A 17,363-nucleotide genomic window follows, 5' to 3' on the forward strand; every position below is an offset into this window, starting at 1 on the left:
TTGCCTGACCTTGATTTGATGCTAAAGGAACTGAGTGGTTCCTTTAATACTTCTCTGCTTAAAGCTTTCTCTGTCTGGCTTTAGGTAAGTCTTTCATGTCCATTGGCTGACTCAGCATTCTAGATTGTCACTTTTTAGTTAAAAGGTCATTATTTTCAAATTCCAATAGCAGACACCAAGAGATCCAAAATTCAGCAAGCTAACTGCACTTAGATATTACACAAATAGAAAATAAAACTTGAAATAACCAGAGTCCCTTTTCTTGGTTACAGTAGATTGCATTATAATGCCAATGGTGAAAATAAGAGATTTTTCAGATATTGGGTTCTTTCTAGCAACAGTTCAACAAATGCATGTAAATGCGCATCTGTGAAATAAATCTGCCACAGATGCTGCACCTGGAAATGGGGTCTTGAACAGGAAGCGATTTATTATCGCAATAAATTATATCCATAATCTATCTAGACCCCCCTACTCCTTAAGAAAAGTCCAGCCGAGGGGCTCCTGGGTGGCTCAGTGGGTTAAAGCCTCTGTTTTTGGCTCAGGTCATGATCCCAAGGTCCTGGGATCGAGCCCTGCATCAGGCTCTCTGCTCAGTGGGGAGCCTGCCTCCCCCTCTCTCTCTGCCTGCCTCTCTGCCTGCTTGTGATCTCTGTCAAATAAATAAATAAAATCTAAAAAAAAAAAAAAAAAAAAAAAAAAAAAAGAAGAAGAAAGAGAGAGAGAGAGAAAAATCCAGCCTGGAAATCTGAAAGACTCTGGTTCACTTGAAAAAAATTTAAAAATTAAAAAAAAAAATAAGAAAAGTTGATTGGAGTCTAATCCTTACTTATCTGCAAGCTACATACAGTTTAAAGGACCATTTACACATTCTTGCAAGCTTCATTTCCTTGTATTTGCATTTAAGAATGAGATTTTATGGTATCAAAATTAATCTCTAGAAGTAGATAAACTAGGTAAATCTTACATTTTTAAAGACCTTGGAGACCTAAACTGCTCACCTAGAGACTAGCACGCACCAGGAAGAAAATGCACGTAAGATACTTCTCCTTTGGGAGCTTCCTAGTCTTGAGCTTCGCAATACTGAGGTAAACTTTAGCAGATCGCGTGTACTTCCAAGTAGTGCAGGAAAGATTCTGTAACAGGACCAATGGCTCATGGGCTCTCTGAAGCTGCCTAGCCGTGTTCCCCTGCCCCCATCCCCCAGCCTGTGGAATACCTGGACCTTCTTTGACAATTTCCTTTCAATTACTTTTTTGGTCCCATCAACATGGCTACATTTCCTAAGCAGGAAATAAAACTACCCACAGCCAAAGGCAGGCACAGTAAGAATTAGAAAGACTCCAGATGTGTCTTGATGTCCTTCCCCCACTCTATTCTACTCTCCTTTTGGGCTGTGTTATGCAGGGCTCTTAATGGCTGCCACTGCCAACCTCCCTGCCCCCATGGGCCTGACATCAGAAACCTGATTGGGGTGGGGGGAGGGGGGATGGAGAACAGCAATGGCCATGACAGTCCCCAAGGAGTGAGGAAAACTAGAGATCAAGTTACACAACTGATCTTGCTCAGCTGTCTGTGAGAGCAAGATACCATTCCTGGTCTTAACACTACACTTCAGGCTAAATTAAACGCTAGAAATCAGAACAAACTCTTTCCCCTTGCCAATGTTCCTCAATTCATCAGCTCTATGATCCTACCTATATACGAAATAACTATGTAAAGCACCTTAAAATAAGAGTTCTGTCACCAAACTATTCTATAGAGAATCATATAAAATATCTCAACCCATGAAAACACAGTCATATATGGAGTGGAAAAAAAAAAGATGTATGCTAAAATATAAAGTAAAGGCCCTAATTCTCAAGTTAAAGGCTCATATGGAAATGACATAATGAGCCAATGCCAGAAACCTACTTTTTGTCTTGAATTACACTTAAAATTAGTTATGACCCAAACTCCTTAGCCATCAAGAATTCAGAGAATGGAGGGGAGGATCCCCAAAACAGGCACAAGACCTGATCTCAAAACCAAACCCAATACCTCTTCATGTATGAAATATGCCTTGTTTCTAGCTATTATAAGTTAGTTACCCAGTGTACTAAGTTGGTTATTCCAGAATTTTTCCAAGCAAAAAGTTAAGCTGTTGAGTATTTCCAGGGTCATCATCCATTTCCCTTTTTGAAAGAAGTTTCTAAATATGCCCATTTCCAGTCTTCAGGCACCTCATGAGTCCTCCACGAGTTCTCAAAAATGATATCTAGCGGTTCTGTGATGACTTCGGCCAATTCATTAAGTACTCTAGGATGCCAGCCATTGGGACCTGTGGATTTGAACATATCTGGGTTATTGAGGTTTCTCCTTTACCCATTCTTCCCCTAGTCTATCATGGGCTCCTGCTCCTATTTTTTTTTTTAAATAAACTTGACCCCCCAGGGGCTTGAACTCACGACCCCGAGATCAAGAGTCATATGCTCTACCAACTGCTGCTCCTATTTTTAAGTCACAATTGTCCCTTTCTGGTTACCACATGGACTTCTGGAAAAAACGGCATTTTTAAAGACTCTATTTGTCAGAGAGAGAGAGAGAGAGAGAGAGAGAGACAGAGAGCTCGAGCACAAGTAGGAGGAGTGGCAGGCAGAAGGAGAGGCAAGCTCCAGCTGAGGAAGGAGGCCGATTTAGGACTCGATCCCAGGACCCTGGGGTCATGCTCTTAGCTGAAGGCAGACATTTAACCAACTGAGCCACCCAGGCATCCCTGAAAAAATAGCTTTAAGTCTCTGTTTTTTATCTATCCATTTTCTCCTTGAAGTTACTAAATGAAAAATGTATTTTATTCTTTTCCAACCTGTCTTGCTTAAAAAGGTTCTGTTTTTCCTTTTACAGTTCTTGTAAGAACAAGAAAGTAAAAAAAGAATATTAATGAAAAGTATATCTTGAAACAGTTTTTCTCCCTAAATGACACACCTCCCTATGACATCCGAGCATCCTTGGTTAACAGAGCAAGCATCGACACACTTGGAGACATTTTATCTTGGTGCTCAGAGGCTACAGATCTATCTGTAAGCACTAATTCAAAGAGCACTTTCTGAAATAAAAAAGATTCACCATATCTTTAACTAGAATCATCTGTATGCACAAACAGCAACTTTCTTCACATAGGCATTTAAAAAGCATAGTTGCGCACGAGCTGGAAGAAAGGAAGAATGACTCCCCGCAAAGCAGGACCCTGGTAGAATTCATCTGTTGTGGTGTGGTCATCTGTGCCAATGTTCTGGGCCTGCTATTACACTAATTATCGCCGAGCTCTGATAGGTGTTGACAGTTTTAACCCCTTCGCTGTCACGGTGATGCCTGAAACTGAAAGCCAACCACAGATTACAGTTTCTTGCCCATATGTTGCCGTTTGCCCCCAATCCCCTGACAGATCGAGAATAGACAGAGGGGAGGAAGAAAGCAAGAGAGAGCGATGGTAGCAGGAGGAGCCCTGAGTCGTCTGTGTGATTTCTGATCTGACAGGCGGACTGTGTCATTCGGACTCCACTGTTGACTTGTTTCACTTTGTTTTCCAATTCGAAAAGCTTTTGGTAAAGGTTGAATCAATTTTGTTGTCTTTTGTTTTGGGTTTCTAGTCGCTATCTCTCCAGTCTTACCCCCAGTTTCATCTCTTAAAGCTGTGTTAAGTGAAAAAAAAAACAAAACAAAACAAAACACATTGCAGACACCATTAAAAGACAATCTTCTTAAAAAATAATTCTGCACATTTCTCTAGGGTACAACAATTTGTTTTAGCACATGCCATTTTCACCCCTGTTCAAATAGCCACCTGCTGATGGCAATATGTTAACTAATATGTCATTATTAATTAGTTTGGGTAGTATCATCCAACAATTACATCTAAATGGAGAAAAAGTGTTAATATCTATGCTCAGAAAAAGTGTTACTATCTATTCTCCAGGGAATCAAGATCTTTATGAGTCATTTTTTTCTATATTATTAAGTAATAATATCGTACCACTAATTACTAAATTCAAATAATCACTCAAATAAACTCATATCTAAGGCAGTGCCTCTATTAAAATCACCTTCAGTTACAAACTGTGGAAAAGTAATGCTCAATCTGTTTTGACTAACTTTTCGGCAGGGAACAAGGGGAAGTTTGTACAAGAGGGAAGTCTCCCTAATATAAAGAAGGCAAGACTCTTTTTTTTTTTTAAGATTTATTTATTTATTTGAGAGAAACAGAAAGGGCATACGAGCAAGGAGAGGGGTGGGGGGAAGAGAGAGAGAGAGAGAATCCCAAGCAGACTCTATGCTGAGCGCAGAGCCTGATGCAAGGCTTCATCCCATGACCCTGGGATCATGACCTGAGCCAAAATCAAGAGTCAGACACTTCACCGACTGAGCCACCCAGGCACCTCAAGTCAGTCCAGTTTCTAATGCTGAAACAGGTGAATGAATGAAAAGGCATTCTACCAAAATCTGTATTAGTCAATACAGTGCAAGAGAAGGCAATGAAAAAAAAAAAAAAAGAGAGAGAGAGAGAGAGAGAGACAGAGAGAGAGAGAAAGCAAAAAGCGCCTCAGGTCACAGTATTACAGGTTTCTGAGATGGCAGAGGAGGACCAGAGCCAGGATCAAGGAAGAGTCACAGAGGGAAGGAAGAGGTCACATAGTAAGGACAAACTTATTAAAACGGAAGATTCTCAGATGCCTGCCCATGCTAGACAGAGCTCTGGACGTCAGAAAGATGGTCCCATCTACCTTTAAAAGGTCATTTTTATTCTAGGAATCTCTGAAAGTAAAGAAAATGCCTTTGGACAGGTTATCACGAGCAAGCACAGACACCTCCGTATTAAACCCCTCTAAAGATGTGGATCGCGAATCATTCACAAATCTAGCATCAAGCTGACGGCCTGCGAAACCTCCTGTGCCTCTCGTTCAACAAAAACAAATCACGTTCATTAAACAAGCCCAGCCTTGCATTTGGCTATTTTCCGTTCTTTCGGGGAGAAGGTGGGAGGCAGACAAACAGGCTCTCCACGGTTGGGTCACGGAGAGTTTTCACGATGCGAGAACAGTCTCGGAGAGCAGTAATGAGCCCAGTGCACGAGGCCACATGATTGCAAGGAAACGTCGCCTGATCAATCCCACTCTTCGTGTGGAACAGAAATGAACAGGTTTTTAAAGTTCTGGTTGGCTTTAGGGAGAAACAGCTGTAAGTTTAAGTCTTAGGGGCAGACAGGTACCGCCAGGCTGGCCTCATTCCACAGAGCTGCTCTCCCCTCACTGTGCTTTTTTTCATACTTGCTTTCCTCCTCTAAATTATCTGAGATAAGCCTACCAAGAGAGAAGCTCTCTAATAATCTGCTTATCTATCAAAAGGCTTCTTTGGATACAGTACTGGGTTGACAAAAAAAAATCATGGACGGCATTATCTCAACTCTGGTCCTTTCTCGAAATCATGAAACCCAACCTTGGGTACAATAAATAGCAGGTTATATTTTTGGTTCTATCGGTGCTCCTGGAGTCTTGCTCCTGTGAATAATGAAGGCCAGTAGTTTGTGGGGTTTTTTGTTTGTTTATTTTGTTTTTTGTAATGTTCCAAATTATATCTCCCTATTTCTAGGGAAATACTGTTTTGTTTTGTTTTGTTTTTTTTAAAGTTTCTTAGCTCTGTGGCCTCTTTTTCCCCCTACCTGTCTTTGAACAAGACACTGGGTGCTGTGCATAAACAATGAATTTTGGAAAACTGAAAAGGAGCAAAATAAAATAAAAGCAGTGTCAAGCAGAGTTCTCATATTATTAGGGCTACACAAACCTAATTCTTGAACTGAACTGTGACTTTCTCAGTTATATTCGTTCTATTATGGGAAAGGGGAGGGGAAGTGGGGGAATCCTTTCATTTCACAGATATTTGCCAATTCTAATCTATGTTAGAGTTCCAATCTGAGAAACAGAGAGGGGCAGCAAAATTTATTGAATGAATAAAGAGACATTCCTGTGGTTAAAAATGAAGATTTATGAGATTACATTTTTTTTCCTCAGGTGATTATTCTGAATTTTAACTGATTTCAAGTCTGTTACTCTTTTTAGCTTTGGATTTTTCCCCACTAACTAAAGACAGTCAGAGTTCTATGAAGGCTATCCCGTGTAAAAATTATTTCTCTGTTGTGTTATTATTCTAAAGGATAGAGCTCCATTGTAGGCGTACAATCAAGAGACAGAAAATCTCTGCATTTGTTTGCTGTGATAAACACCCACGACTAGTGAGTGTACATTAATATCCCATATAATTCCTTACAAGGGTGGGGGACAACCATCTCATAAGGAAAACTTAAGATTCATGGTACAAATACTACCTTCTCTCCTTCTGGATGACACAAGGGGGACAAAGTTGAATCTGTGGGTGGTCCGGTGACAAGACAAAAAGGTTTTTTTGTTTTGTTTTGTTTTTAAGATTTTATTTATTTACTAGAGAGACAGAGATCACAAGTAGACAGAGAAGCAGGCAGAGAGAGAGGAGGAAGCAGGCTCCCTGCTGAGCAGAGAGCCTGATGTGGGGCTTGATCCCAGAACCCTGGGATCATGACCTGAGCTGAAGGCAGAGGATTTAACCCACTGAGCCACCCAGGCACCCCAGAAAGATATTTTTTATGTCATGACTTTCTCAAGCTAAGTTTACCAACATGCAGCCACAACACATTGCCTCTCCTTATGGAACCCAGGATGGTTAGAATTGGCTTAGAAGAGGAGGGCTTAAATCCAGCTTCATTTTAACTCTAAACTTCTCCAGGCGCAGAAACACATTGCATACTTCTTTGTATCTCCAGTGGGAATATATATACTACTGCTGATTGATTGAATCATCTACAGCATAATTTTTATGTGTAATTTCTCAGTAAACTAAGTTTCTATAGAAAATACTAGCAAGTCAGCTGGGAGCATATTTTCCTTTGTCTATACAACAGAGAAAAACTTTCCGATATATGTCCACTCTACCAGTAATGGTCACCTTTCAGTTCCTCAAAAGGCTTCTGAGAGTCCCCTAGGGAAGGCCAAAGCCACCTCCCAGACCCCACTAAGCTGGAGGATGCCCTCTTATGTTATAAAATTAGCTGGCTTCCATGTCCTTTTTCTGCTAGAGGAATCGTACAGGGAAGATTTCCCAGGGACTTTTTGTTCAAGACTAAAAAATGTTTGACCTAATCCAGAATGATCTACGTATATTGGGAGTTTTTTTGGTCTGTTTTGGTGTTTTGTTTGTTTTGTTGTTGTTTTTTTGCTTTTTTACTTTTAACACAAACCCCCGATGCTATATAAACTCTTCTGTGCAGTTCTCCTATCTGTCTTCATCTGTGGTGTGTCCTTGCGAAGTACCGATTTACTATCCAGTTCCTGAAAAAAAAAAATTCAGTAGGCTAAAATAAACTGCACAAGCACGCTTCTCACTCCCTCCTCTCGACCCACATGGGTTCTAAACTTCACTCAGGACTTATCTGCAGGTTTTCAGCAAATGGAAAGTATACTGGGGAGGCTGGAAAATTTCCTCCCACTTATTATTCAGCAAACTCTCAGGAACAAATTCAGAGGTTAAAACACAAAAGTGTCTTTGTTTATACTAGCCTCAGGGCATTAACCGATTTTATAATTTTCCCAACAGCACAGCTATGTAAATTCCCGATTTCTAAAAATCACTCCGTGGGACTCATCATTGGATATTCTGCATATGCGAAATTCCCCCACACTGAGAACACCACACAGGGTTGTGGTCTGAGTGGTACCAAGCTCCAGGAAACAAGGCTCAGAGGCCCTAGACCTCCTCACTGCCTAGAGTTAGAGCCACATTTTATCTCTACCAGGAAGAAATTTTCAAGATTTAACTATTGGGGGTTCTGTATTGTTCTTTCAATAATAATTTTATAAGAATTAACAGCTGTCACAACACGCAGCTGAGGCTAGGTCACCGCACTTTGAAGAAGCGGAACAGTACAGTTAAAGAAGGAGAACTGGTAGCTGGCGGGGACAGTGTTTTTAAGAACAAAGAGGGAGCTAAGGTATATTTACAGACTGAGTGCAAGGTTTCCACGGAGAGAGACCAAATGCCGGAAAACAAAAGGGTAATTATGGGATCAAAATAATTACTTGGGATAAGAGTAGCTACCCAGGAGGAGGGATTATTCTTAGAGGGGAGAAGGGTCATTCCTCATCATAAATAGAGGGAAAGATCAGATGGCAAAGATGCCAGGACATTCAGATGGGAAGGCCGGAAAGGGAAGGAGCTCCTGCGCAAGAACTGCTAGTTCTCAGGAAGCATCACTGAGGCTATCTGCACAGCGAGGGGTAAAAGGGGCAGGGTAGGGCTTTCAGGAGAGGGAAGAAGTCTGAGACAGCCACCAGGGGCACTGTGACACGAGGTCACCATGACAGCTGCACTGCATTTGACTCTACATGGAATTAGAGTAAAATGGGCCTTTGGAGTTCTGCTTACGCTTCAAAGTCTCCAAATACCACCCCAAATAGTGATCAGGACACAGGCCTAGAAATAACTGATACAAATCCAGAACAGAAATAAGGATAAATGCTAGAATGTGCTGCGTGTCGATGTTCTGTCCTCTAATGCGGGTCTTCCTAACACATTTGGTGGGTTTTTTCCTTTTGTTTTGCTTTGTTTTATTTTAGATTTATTTATTCATCTGATGGGGGTGGGGGGAGAGCACAAGCAGGGGGAGCTGCAGGCAGCGAGAGAGGGGGGGAAGCAGACTCCTCGCCGAGCAGAGAGCCTGATGTGGGGCTGGAACCCAGGACCCTGCGATCATGACCTGAGCTGAAAGCAGACGCTTAATCAACTAAGCCACCCAGGCGCCCCTTTGGTGCATCTCTTGATGAAAGTCCTATTGGTGACTGTCTCTGTCCACGTGGACCGATAGAACAAAAGAAATGTCTCACATTTCTGGAGGCTGGGAAGTCCAAGGTCAAGGCACCCACAGATTCAGTGTCTAGTGAATGCCCTCTTCTTGGTTCAGAGACACCATCTTCTCGCCATGGCCTCCCATGGCAGAAGGGGTGAGGGAGCTTTCTGGGGGACCTTTTATAAAGGCACCCATCCCATCTTGGAGCTTTACCTTCATCACCCGGCCACCTCCCAAAGCCCCACATCCAAATACCATCATACTGGGTATTAGATTTCAACATAGCAATTTTGGAGAACACATTTGTTCTACAGTAATATCTGTTTCTAACCAAACTCACGGGCTGCTCACTTAACGGTTTTCATCTCTCCATCTCTCTTTCTCTCTACAGTGTCACCATAAAATCATCCATGATTAGGTACTGATGGTCTTTGAAGACACCATTAGCACTAAGCTGCTAATCTTACTATAATTATCACCAATATAGTTGCCCTTAACAGTAAGTTTGTAGTAAATACTATGATTATTATTATTATCTTCCTGGCCTAACAACAGTGAGCAAATACTTCTATTTATTTAGTGACCTTCCTCTGTGCCAGGCACTGTGCTGAGAATACCGTGTATCTATGCATGATCTCCATTACTTCTCACCATAAGCCTGTGTGATGCCTGGCATAGACCCAGCTTTACAGATGAGGGATCTGAGGCTCCACAGTGTAGATAACCTGATTGGGTCAAAGGGCTCATCGGTGGCAGACAGGATCTGTCCAGCAGCAAAGCCTACCCTTACCAAAGCATGTCTGAACTCCCCAGCACTTTTGATTGGGAATGTGTAATAAATGAATAGTGTTCCCCAAAGTTCACATCACTCAGAAAGTGAACTGAGAAATAGAGCTTCTATAGGATGTTCAGGCTCTGAAGATAAAATCATCCTGGATTTAGGGTGGGCCCTACATCCTGTCACTGTGTCCTTATAAGATGAGGACAGTAAGCAGAGAGACATCACAGAGGAGAAGCTCGTGTGTGAGGCGAACGTGATGACCACTACACTACGGAAACCCCTCTGAGAAGCTCGTATGAAGACAGAGGCAGAGAACACAGATACACGCAGCCATAAACCAAGTCACAAAAAGCCTTGAGCCACCCAAAGCTGGAAGGGGCGAGGAAGGATTCTCTCCTCGAGGCTCTGTGGGGAGCATGGCTCCAGCAAGACCTTGATGGCAGACCTCTGGACTGCAGAACAAGGTGAGAATAAACTACTGTTGATTTTAGCCACTCCATCTGTGGCACTTTGTCACAGAGCCCTCAGAAACTAATAGGGAACCCTTTCACAGAAATATATAATTTCTCAAATGCTCTCAGGAATATTTTTAATCACTTCATTGTTTTTGGCATTACATGCAAATGTGACGTTAGGCAAAAAGTATTTTTATTCAGAACATCAAAATCTGTGCAGAATGCTTACTTAGATATTATATTTAATGTCATTCATAATATACAAGGAAAACTTTGCCTCTTCATATTAAATAAATGATGCAAAGTATTTAAATTAATTATGTAAGAAAAACAGGACTTATAAAAAATACATTAAAAACTATACACTATGTTTATACATGGACTCCATGTATATAAAAAATCAGACAGATTTAACCATGACTTGCTACAGCATCAAAAATAGAAAATAATCAGAATCTGAAATGCTTGCTTTTCTTTTGCTTAATGTCCAAGGCTTATTTATTATTTATTTGACTATTTATGATTTGTTTTAAATTACAGGACAAGAGAAGGTTTCAGTGGCTATTTGCAACCATTTCTCTACTAATAACACACTATGTATGTGGATATTTGTATTTCTAATAAGTTCAAATTGAATATAATTGCCCATATTTTTCTGTTTTGATATGTTATTGACGAATGAGAGTTTAATGCGCAAGGTAAGCATATTTGATTGCTACGAGGTTTTCATTTTAAAGAGGAAAATATGTAAATAGTTTTCATCAATACATTTAAAGACATATAATGAAACAATCACTATTCCTAATCTAGAAGACTTTTTTTGACTTGTCTGACAGGATCTCTCTAGCTGGAAAACCCTATAATACTCTATATTAGCAGTTCTCAAAACATTTGGTTCTGGGATCCATTTGCATTTTTAAAAACCACTGAGGATTCCAAAGAGCTTTTGTTTCTGTGGGTTATAACTATTGATGTTTATTGTATTTGAGATAACAACTGAGACATGTTTAAAATATTTAATTCATTTAAAAATAAAAATAGAAAATGCATTACATGTTAACCTAAGTAAGATTTTTACAAAAATACATTCCTCTCCCTCCAAATTAATAAGAAGCATGGCATTATTTTGCATTCTGGCATATTTCTTTAATAGGTGGTGGAACAAACTACTGGATTCTCACTTTTTCCACATTTGATCTGCGGCAATGTTTTTATAGGTGAAGTGTCTGAACAAAGTCTAGCCTCACACAGATGTGTCATCAGAAAAAGGAAGATTATTTTCATAGTTTTAGATAGATAATTGTATTATTTTTGATAACATGCCAAGACTCGACAACAGATAGTTGTCAAGCAACTTCTTAAAAGTCGGTTGCATCGTGAAACCTGAAACCACATCAACGAACTTTTCATACTCTGTCTACTATGTTAACATCCCTAGTCTAGTTATTGTTAATGGACCTCTTCTTAAATACAATTTTCCCACATCATGTACCGGTCATTTGGAAAATGGCAGGTTCCTGGGTTATGCTGATCTTCTAAACCTTAACACATAGCATTATTTGATATCAAAAAAGTAAATTTGTTAATGTGATTGCCCATTTCATCAAAAAAGCTTTCAAGTGGGGGCGCCTGGGTGGCTGAGTAGGTTAAAGCCTCTGCCTTCAGCTCAGGTCATGATCCCAGGGTCCTGGGATTGAGCCCGCATGGGGCTCTCTGCTCGGCAGGGAGCCTGCTTCCCTTCCTCCCTCTCTGCCTGCCTCTCTGCCTACTTGTGATCTCTGTCTGTCAAATAAATAAATAAAATCTTTAAAAAAAAAAAAAAGCTTTCAAGTACTGGAAAACTGTCAACCTTATAGTGACAGAAACAAATTTTCCAAAATGGAACTCTTACTTGAATATTCAAATTTTACCAGTAACAACAAATACTCTTCACTCACTGTGTGAATATATCTGCTATTTACCAAAGTCTAAATAACCATGGTTTGTTTCTTAGTTACTCTTTCAACTGAAATTGATGTCCAATGAATAAAGCAGCAGGTAAGGCTAGCAACTCCAACCACAGTAGACGTGGTTTGCAAAGAGACAAGGTTCACACAGACTTCCATTTGCAGAAGAAGCCTTTACGGGTATGGAGGAGAAAGAAAATAAATTTCCTCCTACCCTCTAGGTTCTTGGCCAAGAAAACCCCTGTAATAAAGGATGAGACTAACAAGAGAAAAACTAATTCAACTTAATTTTGTATGAAGGCCCCAAAGATATGAGACCCAAAGAAGTGACAAAAGCAGGCAGCTTTTATACCTTTTAGACAAAGAAACAATAAATGTGTAAAGAACTGACAAGACAAAGAAGTTCAGGCTTAAGGCAGAAACTTAGGATAGAAGTAACAAGGTTTGTTTATAGACCCTCTTGGCCTTGAACTCCCAATCTCTGGTGATAAGGATGGCTCCTTTCCTCCTGGCACACAGAGGGGACCATTCACATGGAGATTTATTTTCCGCTTTCAGAGAGACAAAGGACACTCAGAGAGCATCCTTCTTGCATCAGCTGTTTCTCATGGAACTTTAATTCAAAGTAATCAATATGCCAACACGCTGCTATTTGGGGGCACCCTGCCATCAAACAATTCTCCTTTTGTAACACAGAATATTTTTTCAAAAAATGTGCTCAGAGATTGTGATTTAATAAACTTGCTAATTTCTATGGCTTCCTCAAAGATATTTTAAGGAAAAGGGCTTTTCTGGGCATGTATAGGCAAGGAACACAATAAACCCTAATAACACGGTTTGGTGTCCCTGCCTTGATTGGCACTAATGAGCCAGCATTTTTATTCACTCTTGCTATTTGTGCTCCTGGTACAAGGTGAAAAAGGACAACGATGGTCACAGTGTTGCTATGAGATAATTATGACCTCTCAGACCCCTAAAAGGATCTTGGAGAACCCCTGGGGCCTGTGGGGCACACTTTGGGAACCAATACTCCATACTACCTGCAGATACAAGAGGCAAGGTAGATGTCACAAAATCAGCACCAGCAAATCTCTGACCAGCTCAGCAGTCCAGAACAGAATTCCACCCTTTGAAATAAAAGCTCCTTCCTAATAATTGAGCTGTATTTACCCTCCTGGCTCTGCATCAGCCTTGGCCTCATGAAACTGGAAAGACTGGAGCCTTCCTGCCATGAAAGCAAGTTGACTTTCCTCTCCTGTCTGGCAAGAGAGATTGCCAAGATAGCTGGTCCGAGGCGGTGCGGGGTGGGGAGGGGGGGTGGGGGGGCATCTCTAAGGGACTGTGCCCGCCAGCTTTCACCACAAGAGCTTTTGAAGTGACTCGGGCAATCGTGAACACAGCCAGCCTGCTGCATCGAAATTACTGTGGTCTCCTGGCACCCCATCCCGGCTTCCCGAACGCTGAAGCGTGCTCCACTCGGCCTTGGCCTTACCTGCCAAATTGGAACAGGCAGGGAAGCAAGACAACAGACATCATCCTCTTTAGCAATTCCTCGCAAAGCATATTTGCATGTTCAGTGGCCTCCAGCATGAAGGGCTGTCCGGGGCATCTGTGCTGTCTGCTACTGTTCCACCTCCTCTCTGGTTTGGGCAAGGGAAAGGAAGGGCACTTTCCAATGTCTCACAAAGGCCACACGTGCTGATGCCATCAGACAGAGTCTCTGTGACCCTCCACTGATCACTTTAAAGGACCAGGACTTAGAACGTCATCGGAATAATCCTCAAGATGCTGGCCTTGTACAGATGAACTCTGAAGACACAAATCCATGGGTTCTCTCACGCAGCAAAACACAGCAAAAGGACTGAGTTCCGTCATACCCTGGAGTTCTTTTACTACAACATACTTGTTCTTTGAAGTGATGGTTCCAGAAGGTTTGGGAACAAAGCCCAGATCAAAGGACCTCACAGTTACAGTACAAGGTAGCCCTAAGATCACTGTGTCCAGAAAGCCCAGAGGGCTGTGTGTGTGTGTGTGTGTGTGCACGTGTGTGATGCTGAGGGTTAGGGATGGGGAATGGACAACACATAGAGTATCCTACCTCAAACCAAACCAGCCTGCCCTTCAGCTATTCCTCAGGAGCCACCTATCCCTTTCTTCCAGAAAAGAAGGGACATCCTCTGCGGTAGTGGGGGGGAGGGGGTGGGAAATAGTGCAGGACCAGAGTCTGAACCTGAAATGAAACCCCAGGTTAACTACTTCCTGTATGGGTGGCCTTGGGTACAGAACCTAACCATTCTGTCCTTCACTTTCCCATCTATAAAATGGGAACAACAGTAGTCCCACCATCTCAGAGTAAGCTTATATGCAAACTAATATTTTAAGACGACTTCAGAACAATATCTGGCATGCTGTAAGCCCATATAAGTGTCTGGGTGTTTTTTGTAACACCCACTCCATAAAAGGCATGGAACTTGATTTCATCTTTCAATCACTGAGTTCTATAAACCCACCCCCAAGGAGGCACAGACACTGAGGCACATCTTCAGGGAAAAAACCAAAATGGATGTGTGGCGGCATTAAGTTAGTCATCCACAAACGTTATTAGAATAAATCATGAATAATGTGTATGCTTTAAGCACTGTCTAGCCATTAACTTTTAAATATTTCATTTAGCTTTGTGAAGCATGTCCTATAGAACATAACTACCAGAGTAGTAGTTCTTGGCTTGTTCAAGCATAAAGACATCTTTAATTATTTTAAAAACATAATCCCCCCCACACATGCAGCATGTGAATAAAAAAGAGCATGTGAATAAAAAATAAATAATCTTACTGTTATACTTTTATTTTCCTACTGCCCTTTGATTGAAAAAAAATATTGCTTTAAAAGTGACCAAGAATTTAACAACACCTTCAAACCCATTTGAACAGAACATACTATTTATATAGAGATCCCCTGGAATGTCTGGTACCCAAAGAGGTCCCAAGACTCTTGTATTAATTCCTCAAGGGTCTGCGTTCTTTGGATCACGCCCCATTTAAAATCATCAAAATTGCATTCTTGAAAACATTCAGATATGTTAGAATGAAAATTGTTTAACCAAAAAAAGTCAAACCCCAGAAAACCAACTTTAGCGTAACACTGGTGGTCGCAACTTTCTTGTCTTGGTTACCATATGCCAGGCAAGACTATAGAGCAGTATTTCAAGAAGGGAAAAGGGCAACATTTTTTATGTCTGAAATCAGAATAGCTAGCTTTACTCTCCATACTAATACAGTTCCATGGAAACATCCCCAAGCAAAAACACAGAGGCTCAATGCATTGGGTATTTCTCAGAAAATGCAAAACTAGGATAACAAGGGATTTTAGTACTTCCCCTCCCCTTCTGCTGATAGGAGTTTCCCCTGCATGACCCACAATGCAAGTCCAAGTGCTGAATTTTGTCCCCTAGATAAAACAGTGTTTAAAATAGACATACAAGTCTGCTGAAATCACCTTCTTTTCTTGTGTACCTCTCATTCTCTTTGAGGCCAAATGGAAAATAACCTTTCACATTGCTGCATTTTACTATCACTTAAAAGGAGGAATTGTTTTTATTTTAGGCCATAATGTGCAAAATCATGCTATTTAACACTACATTATATTCACAGATCATGAAAGTTAAATAAAGACACCTTGCTGATTCCTTAATATAGATTCAGCTAAGATTAGTTATGCATCTGCCATCTTAACATTTGGATCAGAGAGGGGAAAAAAAGCCTTAGTTAAAAATCACACTTGCATTGTAAGTGCTTAGATTTTCATGGTTCATTTAAGAGCAACACAATCAAGAATTTAATTATGTCAAAAAAAGAATAGTATCTTCTTAACAGGCAAGATTATATCCTCCCTCCCCCGCCCCCGCCCCACCAAAATGGATCATTTTCCTTAACCTCTATGGACTTGCTTTCTGACCTATGAAATAGGTGTTTGGTTAGATGATCTTAAGATAGCCTCTGGTTCTATCATGCTGCGATTTTAAGATTTCTAAGGAACAGACTGATGAGGAGGCAAAGGAGGAACAGAGCCGACGTGCTATGGGAAACTGGCTTGTTTGATTCCTAAGCAAGGTGATATTTCCCATGATGCCAGGCAAACGTCCCACAGAGCCCTGCCAGGGGACTGAATCCAGGCTGAATGGCAACAAGGCACCAGAGAACAACAGAGAAACCCAAACCTTAGTTCTGCTTTAACACGTAAACATTCGCTGCCCAACACTCTATTCCACAAAATCAAGGAACCTCAAAAACCATGGACTCTTCCCAGCCAAGACCTGTGTGTTATGGCACTGGGGCAGACCGAGAACTAATAAAAAGAGGTTAATCTTGGAGGGGAAGGTCTTATTTTTGGGTCAGCAAATCTAACAATTACTTCTAGGCTGGGTAACAAAGTGTTTATGCCTTGTAAGTTTCTAGAAATACACTGTATAATCCTTTATACCGCTGAATTACTTAAGTAATTCACCTCAATGGTGGACAGTGTTCTGATTGGTTTGATTAAATGAAGGTTGATGGGTGAGAAGCCCTCCTCCCCCACCAAACAGAGCGTGAGACAAAGGTTTGTGAGCAGGCAGTTTATTTGGGAATGTGATTCCCGAGAGTCGAAGTAAGGGTCAGGGAAAGAGAAATGAAGGAAGGAAAGCCGACAGGAGGATTCACCATGGGGCTGGCCACTTAGGTTCAGTCCTGCAATGGAAAGCCTCCCAGAGCCATGCATATTGAGAAGAAAGAGGGAAACGTTCATCCCTCAGAGTTTATTGGCCATCTGTCAAGGTTTGCCTCGTGGGTGTTCATTTCCCTGCAATTCCTGTTTCCACACATGAGTCCTAAGTTCGCTCCCACAGCAGAGCACGACAAAACCAGAGGAGGCCGTGGACGTAAGGAAAGATACTCAGGCTTCACCTACATGCTGCTAGTGGAAGCCTGGACAGAACTGCTTGCTTAGCAGTGGCTGGACCATGAACTCAGGCGGAGATGGTGAGAACCAGCTGTACACAAGTATCAGGCATGTGTACTAGTCCGGTGGGGCCGTTGTGCCTACCGTAACAAACGATCCCACAATGTCCATGGCTTACAACAACAAACATTTGCTTTTCAGTCATGCCACAAATCCAGTGTGGGGTTGCTGTGGTTCTGTACCATGTTCTTCACGCCAGGACCAGAGCCGACCCAACAGTCTCAGTCAGGAACACGGCCAGTCACGGTGACTTGGGAGGGAAGATTAAATGTGTGAAC

At 41.5% G+C, this 17,363-nt stretch overlaps 1 protein-coding gene across 1 annotated transcript in view; it reads right to left on the bottom strand.

Annotated features, from left to right (window-relative positions):
- Nucleotides 1-722: 722 nt before the first annotated feature.
- The window catches only part of SAMD5 (sterile alpha motif domain containing 5), a 52,019-nt gene continuing 35,378 nt past the window's right edge, over nucleotides 723-17,363 (bottom strand). The window contains exon 2 of the mRNA XM_045066258.1: nucleotides 723-2,320. Within this exon, the coding sequence (XP_044922193.1) occupies nucleotides 2,258-2,320 (63 nt within the window). The 3' untranslated portion in view covers nucleotides 723-2,257. The remainder of the gene's footprint in view (nucleotides 2,321-17,363) is intronic.

This window comes from Mustela putorius, unplaced genomic scaffold, assembly GCF_011764305.1.
Source record: "Mustela putorius furo isolate JIRA1106 unplaced genomic scaffold, ASM1176430v1.1 tig00003863_pilon_pilon_pilon, whole genome shotgun sequence".
Classification (NCBI taxonomy): domain Eukaryota; kingdom Metazoa; phylum Chordata; class Mammalia; order Carnivora; family Mustelidae; genus Mustela; species Mustela putorius.